Source organism: Myiozetetes cayanensis, unplaced genomic scaffold (assembly GCF_022539395.1).
Source record: "Myiozetetes cayanensis isolate MyiCay16 unplaced genomic scaffold, myiCay2020 scf3, whole genome shotgun sequence".
Taxonomy (NCBI): domain Eukaryota; kingdom Metazoa; phylum Chordata; class Aves; order Passeriformes; family Tyrannidae; genus Myiozetetes; species Myiozetetes cayanensis.
Window position 1 is genome coordinate 59,926,501 of NW_026087521.1, and position 12,656 is coordinate 59,939,156.

At 44.5% G+C, this 12,656-nt stretch overlaps 1 protein-coding gene across 1 annotated transcript in view; it reads left to right on the plus strand.

The window, feature by feature from the left end:
- The first annotated feature begins 479 nt into the window (after nt 1-479).
- DENND5B (DENN domain containing 5B) overlaps nt 480-12,656 on the plus strand; it is a 113,527-nt gene continuing 101,350 nt past the window's right edge. Inside the window, 2 exon segments of the mRNA XM_050323695.1 lie at nt 480-507; nt 510-605. Of these exon segments, the coding sequence (XP_050179652.1) occupies nt 495-507; nt 510-605 (109 nt within the window). The 5' untranslated portion in view covers nt 480-494.

Consider the following 12,656-nt stretch of genomic DNA (forward strand, 5'->3'; position numbering starts at 1 on the left):
CTCCGGGAGCTCCCTCCTGGGGAGGGCAAAGACATTCCCGATAGGAAGTGGCACCGTCTCCTTTTTTATTTAAATAAAGCCAACCTCCCCAGCTCACACCCGGAGGGGGGGGGGTTACGGAGGAAGGAAGATTAAGCTTTAATCACGTATCCCGAGGATTGCGGATGAAACGCGCGACAAAGTCGCCGGGGGCGTGGGGACAGGACTCTCCCGCACCCCACGCGCCCGGAATGCCCGGCTAAGACGCGGGGCAGGGGAAAGGTCGCGCAGGGTTTAAATGCCCCGCGGGGGCGGTCCGGCCGTGCGGCGCCTCCCGCCCGTCCCCGCCCCGCTCAGCTGACAGCGGGGCCGCCGGTGCCCGCCCGCCGGAGCCGCTGTCGCTCGGTGCCCGCCTGCCCTGCTGCCTGCGCGGCCCCGCCGGGGATGGGGGGCGGCGCGCCCTGACCGGCCCGAGCCGCTGCTGCCGCCGGGAGCCGCCGCCGGGAACCGGCGGGATGAGCGGGAGCGGCGCCCCGGGCCCGGCGCGGCGCCCTGCCGCTTCGCCCACTACTTCGTGCTGTGCGGCATCGACGCGGAGAGCGGGCTGGAGCCCGACGAGCTGGCAGGTGAGCGCCGCCGCCGGGAGGCCTCCGCCCGCGCCCGCACCGCCGGGCTTTTGGGATGCGCGGCTTCAAGATGTCTGCGCCCCCCGAGGAGGGAGGGGGGCGAGGGGAGGAGAGGGTCGCCGCGCCGGTGGGAGCCGTGGGAAGGGGGGCGACTTTGAAGGATAAAGCATCCTCCCGGAGGGGCTGCAGAAGCATCCCCACCGAGGGCAGCTCCAGCCGGGATGCGCCCTCCCCCGCAGGCCGGGCTCCGCCGACCCGCCGCTGGCCCTGGTCCCCGGTGGTGGTGGTGGACGCGCAGCCTTCGCCCGCCCTCGGCCCAGCTGCGGCCGGTGGGGTGCGACTGGCGAGAGGAGGGTACCGAGGGTTATGGAATTGGAGGGAGCCGAATGACCAAGCTTTCTGTCGGGGCAGCTGCATTTTCTTCTCTATCTGCACTGGAAAGGAGGGGGAGGGATCTGGGAAGAACTGAATAAATTAATGGAATCGCATCTTTATTATGTCGGTTTATTCACATCTTATGTCTGTTCAGAAATAGTCTTTCTGCATCCTTCCATCCCTCTCCACCCCAAAATTGTTACGGAATCAGAGAACAAAATTATTGCTATAGAATCTAACACATTTTCTGAAACGTTTATTTTTGGTGGGTTCATGACTGTATATGAGCCGATTATGTTGGCATAAGGCAGCAGTTCTTCCTCAGTGTCACTTTTGTTTATGTAAAAGAAACTAAGGGGTTTACATGTAAAATTCGATCGACTTCAGGCTTAATAACAGGGCTTAATTGCATGGCAGCTAAACGTTTCCTCACGGACTTACGAGTTTGGAAGTGCTCAGGTGCCTGTGTTTGACCATTCCTGCACTGCAGTCGAATGAGCTGTGCCTGGCTCAAATTGAAGGCAGCTGTGCTGTCACAGCAAGCACCTCTGCCTGCCTGTGGGATCCTGGTGAGGTCTCTGCAGCTATTGCATCAGGAAGTACCTTGGCGTCAAGTTGTGTAAGACAAAGACTTGATGATCTGTGTCACTGGTCAATGTACGCTGGTTGAAGTTCATGTTTTTGTCACCTGTAAAAGGGGTGGATGAACATACCTGACTTTCCAAGGAGCTTTATCTTAATGCAGGTACCTAAATCTCTACCCTTTGCAGTGAGCACACGCTGGAGGTAACCCCAGGATCTCTAAGCTGCAGCATTAGCCAAATGTGCTTTAATCTCTGTTTTGGGAGTCTTTCACATGTTCTAGTGACCGCAGTTGTATGTTTTCAGTTTTGCTGCTTTTAGTAGAAAACTCTTGGCTCGTGACCATCTCCCAGCTGATGGTGTACAGGGTTTGATTTGCATGATGTGACCCATTGGGGTTTCAGCTGCGTAAAGTTTGAGTCATCTCTAACTCTTCTATCCAAAAAGAAACTATTTTTAAAGCCATGCTGGCTGGCAGGCTGTGTCTTCCCTGATGAGTACCCAGACTCTCAAACTTGTCTCTTGCTGATTTTTTTTTTTTTTGCACCATTTCCCAGTGAGATGCACAGGTGTGTTCTTAGGGAGTGCTGCTCAAGGACAGCCTGGGTGCGGTGGGTTCATGCAGTGCAGTGCCTTGACTGTGGGGCTCATCTTTCGTGGTCGTTCGGTAGGTTTAGCTGAACTGCTCCAGCAACACTAAGCAGATTTCAAAGCTAAAGGCATCTCCTTCTTCATTTTTCAGTAAAAGAAAGACATTTTGGTACATCTATGATATACCCATTATCCAATGTAATGCAGCTATGAATGATTTCAAAGAGAAATTACCAAAAGTAGTTGTTTTTAAAGCAATGTCTTTGTAAGAGGCAAGGTCCAGCAGGATGGTTTGTGCAAACAAACATTTTTGGTATGCCAGTTTGGGAGGCATTCTTAATATCCAGGAGGGTTGGGATATGATAGAGGAAGAAGCAGAGTAACAGAAATATGATGGGACTTAATATTGCCACTGAGCAATGTTGTATTTTTAGGGACTCGTGACAAGAGCTTTCTGCTATCAGCTGGGAGCTCAGCAGTGGGAAATGCTGGGGAGGAACAGGGAGTGCTGGGAGCCACAAATATAATGCAGCTGTGAAAAAAACACAACTCTGTTTTGAGATATAGCTGAGAAAACATTTCTGTTAAAACCTGGGGAGTACTAATGCCACTGTAGGCAGGCAGTAGTGAGAACCCACCTAGAAATCTGTGTTACAGGTTTCAAAAACCAAGCTACTAGGATTGAATTCATTGCTGGAATGGGTGGAGAGAAAGAAGCCTGAGGGAACAGAAAGTCTGTTGTATCATAGGAAACCCACGGATGAAGGCTATTCTTTCTAAAAATGTTCTTAAAACGTTTTGTAGAAAGAAATGATGCTGTTCTTTCAGTGTTATGTAGCTGTGATAGCTAAGTCTTGCTATCCTAGTGCTTAAAGAGCTTGTTGAGGTAAGTCATGGCATCAGTGAAAAGTGGCTGTGACTTAAGCTGCTGCACAGATCATCCCCAGTTTAGCAAAAAAAAAAAGTCATCAAGAACCTGCTTATCTCCAAACCTGTGAATCCCTTAGCCAGCATACACTAAGGGCCTTGCTTGGCCCAGGTCTGACTGAGTGGAACTCTGTTGGGGCCGAGCAAAGGAGCATGAGAAGAGACAAGAGGAGAGAGCTCTTGTGCCACCCTGGAGGCCCCAGGGCCTCTCCTGTGAACAGAGAAGCAGAAGTTACAAAATCCTCGAGGGATTTTCAGCTTTCAAATGGACTTGATGGTGATCATCTGAGACACAGGCGGCTCCCTGGGGAACATGGTGTGCTGTGGAGCTGTTGGTGATTCAGCTCTGGCGTCATCTGGGAGCTCCCTGACCTGTGCCCTCTCTTTTCTGAGGACAGCCTGGGACTCACCCCTGCATGGAGGCTTTCCTTGCCTGATGGCTTAGGCCAAAAATAATTTTCCATAAAAACCTCTCTGCAGTTAAAATAAACAAACAAACCAACCCACCAAATATCCTCATCAACTGCATCTGACATGAAGTAAAATGTTTCAATTATACTCTTGAAGGCAGGGCAAAGAATTGCCTTTTTAATTCTTCTTGTAGGGTTGATAGGTCTGTCCAGAAAAAGAAATAAAATCAAGGTTTTAAAGTTGCATAAGGTTTTGATGTGGTTTAAGGAAGGGTAACTTGCTCTATAGTTCTTGTTCCACTGGATGCTCTGTGATTAAAATAAGTTTTGGTAGATGAGAATTTTCCACCAAGCAGATGGTTCATTTTGCTTAGATTATTTTTCTTGCACAGATTTTCCTAGTTTTTTTGTAGCAACTTGTTCCGCAGCTGGCTTTTCATATGGCTGATTTGGGGTTTTTAAGTGAATTCATTTGAGAAGTTAAGAGCTGTTTACCTATTACTCAGCTTGGTAGTGTATCCAGGCACTCAGTGAAGTTGCATATAGATTATGATGTTGTCAAAACACTTGTGGCACTATCACAAAGCTCTTGGTCAAGGATGAAGGGGAAAAAACAAACAAACAAATAATTTCTAGTGACTTGTGGGAGGAAAGGAAACTATTTAAGGATTTTTTGGCACTTAGTAGTTGGAGAGGTCATAAAAAAAGCAGGGTATTTGATGTGAAATACCTTGAAAAGCGTGAAAATTTCAGTATTAGTTTCAGTGCCCTGTTGAACTCCTCTAAAATAGAATGAAGGGAGCTTTCCTCTCATGCTCAGGGCTGATGGAAAATAAATTTCAGTTCACTTTCCTCTACATGCCTATTTCTTCCAGGTAAAGCCATTTTGAGACTTTCACCCTTGGAATATTATGCGCTTAAATGAATCCATTATAGTAAATATTTAACATTGCATTTAACAAGAAGACCTAATTATTCATTGAATTGTTTCTAACAAATATTTTGTCATACCATATAAACTTTGTAAGTGTGTGTGCAAGGCACAAGATTTTTCTGTCTCTAGCAGCCTTTACCTTTTGCTTGGGGAGCAAGTTAAATTTTGTAGTATGTCATGGATGTGTCAGAAATTACAGTTTAGAAAAATCCAAAAACCGTGTGACTCAGTTAAAAATAAAATATCTTTTATTGGGGAAGTAACTTAATGCTCTAGAGGAAAGTACAGAATTAGGGATGAGTGTTTTGTTCCACAGTGGAAGGACTGGTCTGTGCTTTGTTGAGGGTGCTACTGGTGGAGCAGTTGGGAGGAAGAGGAGGTGTCAGAAGCCACCCCAGGAACTGGGGCTTGAAGGGCCATATTGGATACTGCTTTCTATGTCTTAGAACATGAATATTGGTGGAGTTGTGGTAGCCTTCTTGCTGTGTGATATGAAAAGTTTTATAGTTTTTTTCTACACATGAGCTGTAAAATATTACCTCAAGACTATGGTTGTGGTGAGAAGACATTGTAGTTATTGTATCTTGTCTAGCAAACGTATTTTACACTGTCTAGTTTTGGCCATTGCATAAAGATTCACTGTCTTATTGTCCCATTCAGTGTATACTTTAAAACTGTAGAGAACTTCATCACTGTATTTTTAAGATCAAATTATTTTTTTTTATGATCAGCAAAGCTGAGAGTGCTTACTGTTCATGCTCATTGGAACTGCTGAATGTCTTGGGGAAAATAAACACTGCTTCTACTTCATGCTGTTTCCCTACAAATATCCAGATATTGGTAACTAATTTCCCCCCAGTGAAATGTTAAAATCCAAACAAGGCATATTGCAGTCTGGCTGACTGTGTTTCTTATCTAGTAGGCTCTTATTTTTAGAAAGCTAAAAGACTTTTCTGTCCTTGTGTGTGCCTGGCACCTGCGTGCTCGCTCCTTGCAGAGTCTGCGCGCATCCTGCACCATTCTCCATTGTGCTTCCTTCGTGCCAAGTCAGCACACGACGTGCTCTGCCAGAAAACTTGGTGGCACTACTACAGCAATACAACACCTTGTGTCCATGGCTTTTCTGAAAATAGGCAATTGGGTTTGTTCCTAGTTTACTGGAAATAGACTGAGAAATCTCCCTTTACCGAGGAATATCTGAACGGTTGCGATTCCTCTTAATGACTTACTCAACTGACACAAATGATAAAGCAGGCTGCAGGAGTTTTGCTTTTCGTTTTTAAGTACAGTCCAGATTTGCACAAAGCATTTTTGGAAGGGTTGTCTGTGTTAAGTAGCCTGGATGAGGGCAAGAGTGGTATGAGTGGAGGCAGAGATGGCTTATGCTATAGAACTTAACAAAACTCAACTTGCTCCTCAGAAGCAGTTGACGTAGATTGCTTATGATTTCTGGTCGTTGTAGGGCTAGTTGGAGTGATGAAATTCAAGCATTTCTCCAGCCCCTCTTAAGAAGTGCTGCTCAAATACAGTACTAAATCTTCTGACTTTTGGAAAAAACAGGTCTTGTGGATCAGGGATTGGATGGAGTAGCTGCATTATTGAAGTAACTGTCATTTTTCTGTGAATTGTCATAATAACAGTATATATTCAGAAAACCTGTTTGATAAAAATCTAAGCTGGGTTAATATTTTGTTCATGTGAAACCAAATATTATTCTGCATACCCAAAGTGTTGCTTTTCTAGTTAAAGGAGTATGGAGATAATCACTGCTTTTGGGCAACCTTGACTTGATGCTGAAATAGAAATAATGTTTCTACTTTCTTCTACATCTTTAAAGGTGGCGGCATAGATAGTTGCTGTAATGGTTTATTCTTAGTTATGTTTTGGTTTTTTATATATTTTTCTTTTGTTGTTTGTTTTTTTATAATTTTGTTTGTTTGTTTTAATATATTTTTCTTCTGTTTTGGTTTTTTTTTTTTTTTGCTACTGGGGAAAACCAGAGTTCCATTGTAATACCACAAAGATTTTTATTTTATTTTTTAAAAAATTCTGAATTATACATTGAAGACTTAGCTCCTGTAGGAGGATTTCTGCAGCCAAAGGAACTACAGCCAAAGGAAACAGTGCTTTTTATAAAGAATGGTCAATATTATTGACAACTATGATCTCCAGTTACAATAGCCTTTAATAAGGAGTAACTTTCTTGCTCACTTGGATTACAGACTATTTCTGGAATTGCTAATGGATGTGGTGTATTCTTATGTTTTAGTAATAGCACTTTCATTCTCTGTCTTTTATATATGCCAGAGAAACACTGGATTTAAATGCTCCCCCAACTGTGGTGTGACTGTTCTATTATACATTTACCTTCATCTAAGGTTTTTTTATACTGTATTTCTTTGAAAATAAGATATTGATTGGTTTGGAAAAACATCATTATTCCTGTCAACAGCACTGGCTCAATAATGCTAAACCAAAGAGAATTTCTTGTACTTTGTTTGCCAGATAAGCTGATGTTTTAATTTCCACTTAGAAGGACTAAAGCCTCTTGCCCGCTCAGAGGCTGTTTCGCTGCCGGTGGCTGTTGCAGTAGCACACAGGAGGGAGGTGTGATAGTGTACGTGAAGGGTTTTCTCAGTGACAGTCCCAGTAACTGCTCTGTTAACATTGCAGTAGGTAGCCTTTTTCCTTCACGTAGTGTAAACTGCAGTAGTAATCAAAGCGCTGGCGGGCAGAATGGCTGAGCTGCTGTCCTTTATAAGAACGACCTAAATCCAGCCCTAATCTTGTTCCTGCGCGTCAGCCTGAAGTCAGTGCTGGCCCCATCCCGGCAGCTTAGCGGTGCGGTGGCTGGGGAGGGATGGGGTCCCCGGGACTGCAGCCTCCTGCCTCGGGCAAGGAGCACTGAAAGGCAAAGGTGTGCACATCCTGGAGAGCCCAGCAGTGCCAGATCAGGCCTCACCACGGCTGGGTGTTGGTAGGGAGGGTGTGGAGATAGTGGGTTTGAGCCTTATGTGGAGGTCCCTGTTGCCAGTGGAGAGACTCCTGCGTTGATGTCCATCTCTGCCCTGGTCCTCAGGGTGCTGGAGGATGGTGGCATCTGGGGGAAGGCAGTACCCACCCCTCTGAGACTGGAAGAGCAGTAACCATAAATATGTCAGATTGCTCAGGGCAGTGCGTGACTGTAGTATTGATTTCTCTGCTCAGCTGTTTTCCTGTGTCCTCGCCAGAGCCATTTCCCAGTGCTGCAGGAGCTGTGCCAGTGCCCTGACACCCTGCCCACAGCTCTCCCGTGCCAGTGCAGAGCTTGACACAGGAATAACTCCCAAACGAGCTGCTTTGGGAGGGGCTGGGCTGCTCGTAAGCCGGCGGAACAAGGGTGTCAGGCCTCTCTTGCCTGCCTTCTTTCACCCTCTTGTCAGGGTCTAATCAAGTTGTCCTTAATGCCAGCTCGTCCCTGGAACATGCTGGCAAGTGTACAGCCTGCAAAGCCTCTGTGTGGGCTGATGCTGGATACGTGGCTGGCACGCTGCTCCCCGCTGCAGTTGCTGGTCTGTTGCAATGAGGGTTGGAGTCAAGGAGAAATGTGAATGAAGGAGGAAAAAACCCAAACAAACAGTGCATGCACCTTGATGTCATTAATGCTGTGGTGTTTGGCTGGTGCTGTTTGAGATCGTATAGGACCACTTACATACATGGGAAGAAGATGACAAGTAGCTCTTTCAGCCACCTGCTGTGTGTATGGAGAGGAATTGTTGTAGTTGAAGTATGTGAACCTACATAAAGTTCATGAGTGTAAATAACCTACAATTTTTTTTCTATTTTTTTCTTTTTTTTTTTTCATTACCTACCTCTTGACCAGAAAATAGCAAAAATATGTATGGTAGGAAAAGTTGCATTGAGGAAAAACAAATTTGGTCAGTGAAACAGTAGACCTGCACTGTGGTGTTTTGGTCACATACTATGGAGATGACTAATGTGTGGCAGATACTGGCATGGCTGGAAGAAGCTTCTATTACATTACCAATATCAAAATATTAACAACTCCATTTGTGCTTCTTGCTTGGAGTCGAAGAATTTTACTCAGCAACCTGATCATTATAGCTTATCTGAGAATTCTCTCATTAGGGTGTCCTAGGCTTGGTGAAGGTGCCTGGCTGAAAACATGCTCCCTTGAGGTTGTGAGGGTTAGCTTTTACCTCCATCTACCTACCCAGTCCATGACAAATAATATCAGAACATTCAAACAGATGTTTAAAGAGTGACATGGAAAGAGTGTTCTCTTGCCATATAGTCTGAGTAGAGTTGTTTTGAAGGACTTTGCTAGATCTTAGTGCTTCAAGTGATAGAACAGAAATTAAATCTTAGTAGCATATAGTATTGGGGGAGGGGTCTGTTTTTTCGTGGGTCTGTAAAGAAAACTTGTTTTCTGGCTGGAGAACAACCTTCACAATTTCATACAAAAATGTCAGCAGTTCTTGTTTTGTATTCAGAGGCAATGTTTAAATATGTCAGCCTTGGAGAATGAGGGCACCCCCTCTCCTTCTTGGAGCATGAATTTGACTTTGCTTTACAGTCACTTTATTCATCTAATTGCAATAATAATTCTGGGATCTTTTAATCTAGCAATTAAAAAAGCCAAAAGCAACACCAAGCTTTATATCAAACAGAGTCAAATTGTGCTTTGAAACTGTGTGAGTGGTAGGTTGTACAACATGAAAGCTAGAAGAATTCTCTGTCCACCTCCTTCTTGGTATTCTCTTGTCACATTAAAGACTAACATGTGGAAGGGTAAGGGGGCTTAATCTGAAACACCATTCTATGTAAACAATGACAGGATTAAAAAAAAAAAAAAAAAAGGAAAAAGCAAAGCTCAACTGTCATGGGTGTGTAGTGGCTGCTGCTTTTCACGGATGACTGAAATTATTTGTATAAATTTGCATTTTCCCCTTAGCATCTATATAAGCCTGTGCTCATTTCCATGCACAGCTATTTCCATGTACAAACGGATTGGCGTGCGGTGGCACGCGATGTGATGCCGTGCTACCTGTGTTACAGTAACTATAGTTACGAGGAAAAAATCAAGTATCGCCACGGATGCTCCTCACACAGGGCTGCTGGAGTGTCAGAGGTGCTTCCAGTCTCTTGTGACTGAAAGACAAGAGGGCTGAGCAATTTGTAATGAAACAATGAAACCAAGCGCTCGCTTAACTGGTGATTCCTCAATGAAATATTGATCAAATGGGCCAAGCAGTCTGCTTTGGACTGACCAATGTTTGGGATGCAGCAGGAGCCTGCTGGGAGAGGATGCTGCTGTCACAGTCCAAATAGGTATTGCTTACACTGATTTCAGGTGACTGATGGCTTCTGCAGCCTGTGTTCTCACTGACCTGGATGCTGTTTTTTTCTCCAGGTTGCTGCTGAGGTTAATCCAGTCAGGTGGTGTAAATGCCTTCTGCTGGGCCCTCTGATCTCTTGTGAGGTACTCAGGAAAGAGAATCAAGATTTGTTTTTTAAATTCAAATTATGAAGTATTTGAGCAAAGAATGCAATATGCAATTGAGCAAATATTTGGCTTTTTTTTTTTTTTGGTGAGGGAGGGGAAGGTTTGCTGAGCAGTTAGTTATTCACACAATACTATTTTTCCATCAGTATTCCCACTTGATATTCTTGTTTGGTTTATGTTGTGCCATACTCTGACGTGAATTTAAAATTAAGAACAAGTTCACGCTTAAAAACAAAACAACAGTTCTGTAAACACAGACTTTCTCCCAGCTGTGAGGATGGCTGGTATGGAAGAGATGAAGCGCTGCTGCACTATTTCTGGAGTGGAACTCTTTGTAATGTAGATTTTGTGCTTTCTCACTTTGTTTGTTCTTCCAGTATAACTGTTTGAAAATACCCAGCACCATGTATTTGGGGAAGAATCCCCACTTTTTATTTAAGAAATATCAAAACAAACAAAAAACATCCAAACAAACCCAACAAAACAACAAAAAACCCCGATCCCTTAAAATTTTATGAAGATACGAAGATTAAATGCTTAAAAACTGGTAGGTGCTTTGTAAAACGACTGATGGTGGATGTGTGCTCTGTCACAAAGGTGTGAAGGGTGTATTCTGCTGTGCATTCTGCCTTGTAAACACTTCACAAACATCAAGGCCAGGAAGAACGGTACTGCAGTGTCTCTAATGCACCCCTTTTCGGGTTGTCAGCCTTTGTCTATAATGGCTATTGTTATAAATCTATTAAGGTAGAATATTTATCTCTGAAAATCAGAATAGTAACTATTCAGCATGGATGGATTAGGTGTTTAGCCTTTTCCCAAGATGGTGCTATTCAAGACATTTTATCTTACTGGCATTTGCTATGTTAACTCTTTCTGGCATTAGTGACTGTGATAGCAGATGATGTTTGACTCTTAATTCAAGCAGGAATGTGTAGTCTAGCATTTCTATCTCAAATTGGAGAATGACTAAGAGCTGAAGAATCCCAGTGTAAGCAATGCTATTAAGTAATAATTTTTTTTTTGCTGTATCAATATGAACATCTGCATGGGGTGAGGCAGCTGCAGCTGTGATCTGCTGTCACACTTAGCAAAAGGGGAGTGGTGATGGGAGATGTTAACTTGCACAACAACAGATCTGGGTAATAATTTAGTTGTTTCTATGCCCGTGTCTGTGTTTTCTTTCTACTTGGAGCTGCTCATAGGGCGGTGAGTTGAGTGGGGAAAGAAAGAGCCCTGTTGCAAATTGCTCAGTCTTAACACACTGTTAAAAAAAACCAACCTCCCAGTAAAGTCCCTCCAGCTTAATGTGGACTGAACTTCCCATGAAAACTCTGCCTTAATGAGCTGGGACCCCTCAGCCCTGCTTTGTCCCTGTCAGCAGGTGAGAAAGAGCTGAGGTCCCTGGCGCGGGTGCCCTGGCTGTGACCCAGGAGCTCGGGGCCCCGATTAGTTCAGCCCTTGTGCTTTCCGCGGGAATAAGAATGGGAAAACATCTCATCTTGGGGCCTGCATGTATTCATGCTCCTCGCCTGCAGGTCTGTGCTAGCGCCGAGAGAGGCGTTTGTCCAGGAGCCAGGGAGAAAAACTGCACATTTAGGTCTGTCCCAGAGCGAGGAGTGCATTGCTCAGAGCAGCTGTCACATCAGAGTGTCCAAGTTATATATCCTATTTGATGGTGATAACGATCTGAAAGCTATTTGCGGTTCAAAATCTGTATTAGGTTTTGGTTATTAGTTAATATTTTGTCAGCACTTTGTGACAATGACTTCTGACTGTGTCCCAGCGTTGCTTGTGGTGCATTGAATAACTCAAAAGGGAAGCTGACGCCAAGCAGGAGACCATCTGTGTTGTTAACAGTGTAGTGTTATCACACTCAAAACTCAACTTGTGTGATTTGATAACATGATCGCACTAGACTTGTTTCCTTTTTATTAAAAAAAGTCAAAAAAGCAACCCCCCAAACCAATCTGTATCCTTATCTACCACCTTCTGAGCCCATAGGTCAATTTAATTCTGTCAGAGATGAAATGGAAAAGATAGGGTGTGTTTTTTGGTGAAGTCCCCGCAGCTAGAGCAGAGATCCTAATTAACCTTCCAATAATACAAAGGCTGCAGGAAAAGCAACAGCACTTTCTAAAGCAAGACAGGCCCCCTCCACGTGGGTATCCCGGCAGACTAATTGGCAGCCTCAGAGCTGGGATCCAGGCTTAGTGTGCATTGCCTTTGGCCCATCTGGTGGGTTTGGGAATGAAGGTAACTCGTGGTGCTGAGGGGGAAGGAAGGAAAATCAAAGCTCACAGGCTTGTGTGAGCAGAAGGAGCTCCAGGTGAGAGGACCGTGATTTCTGTTCCAGCATCCTGTTGCATAATTCCTAGTGCTATTCACCCCTACCTGTGAAACCGCAGAGTGTGTAAATGCCATCGTGCTTAGCCTTTCTTGCTCAGTCTCAGCTCCTCCAATGTGATAACAGGCGGTGGGAGCAAAGCTACGTTTGGCAATAAATAGCAATTCTAAGATGGTTGTTTGCAGGGTCCAAGTCCTTCCTCGAGTTCAATGAAAGGACGTAGGAGCTTGTCTGTGTTGGTACTATTGCATCCAGAGATGTGTCTCTGAAAAAAATGCTTCTGTATTGTTTCAAAATGCACTGAATGGGAGATACAGCAGCAGAATATGGTGGGGAAGAGGGTTCTTTACTTTCTTTTTCTTTTTTAATCTTCCCCCTT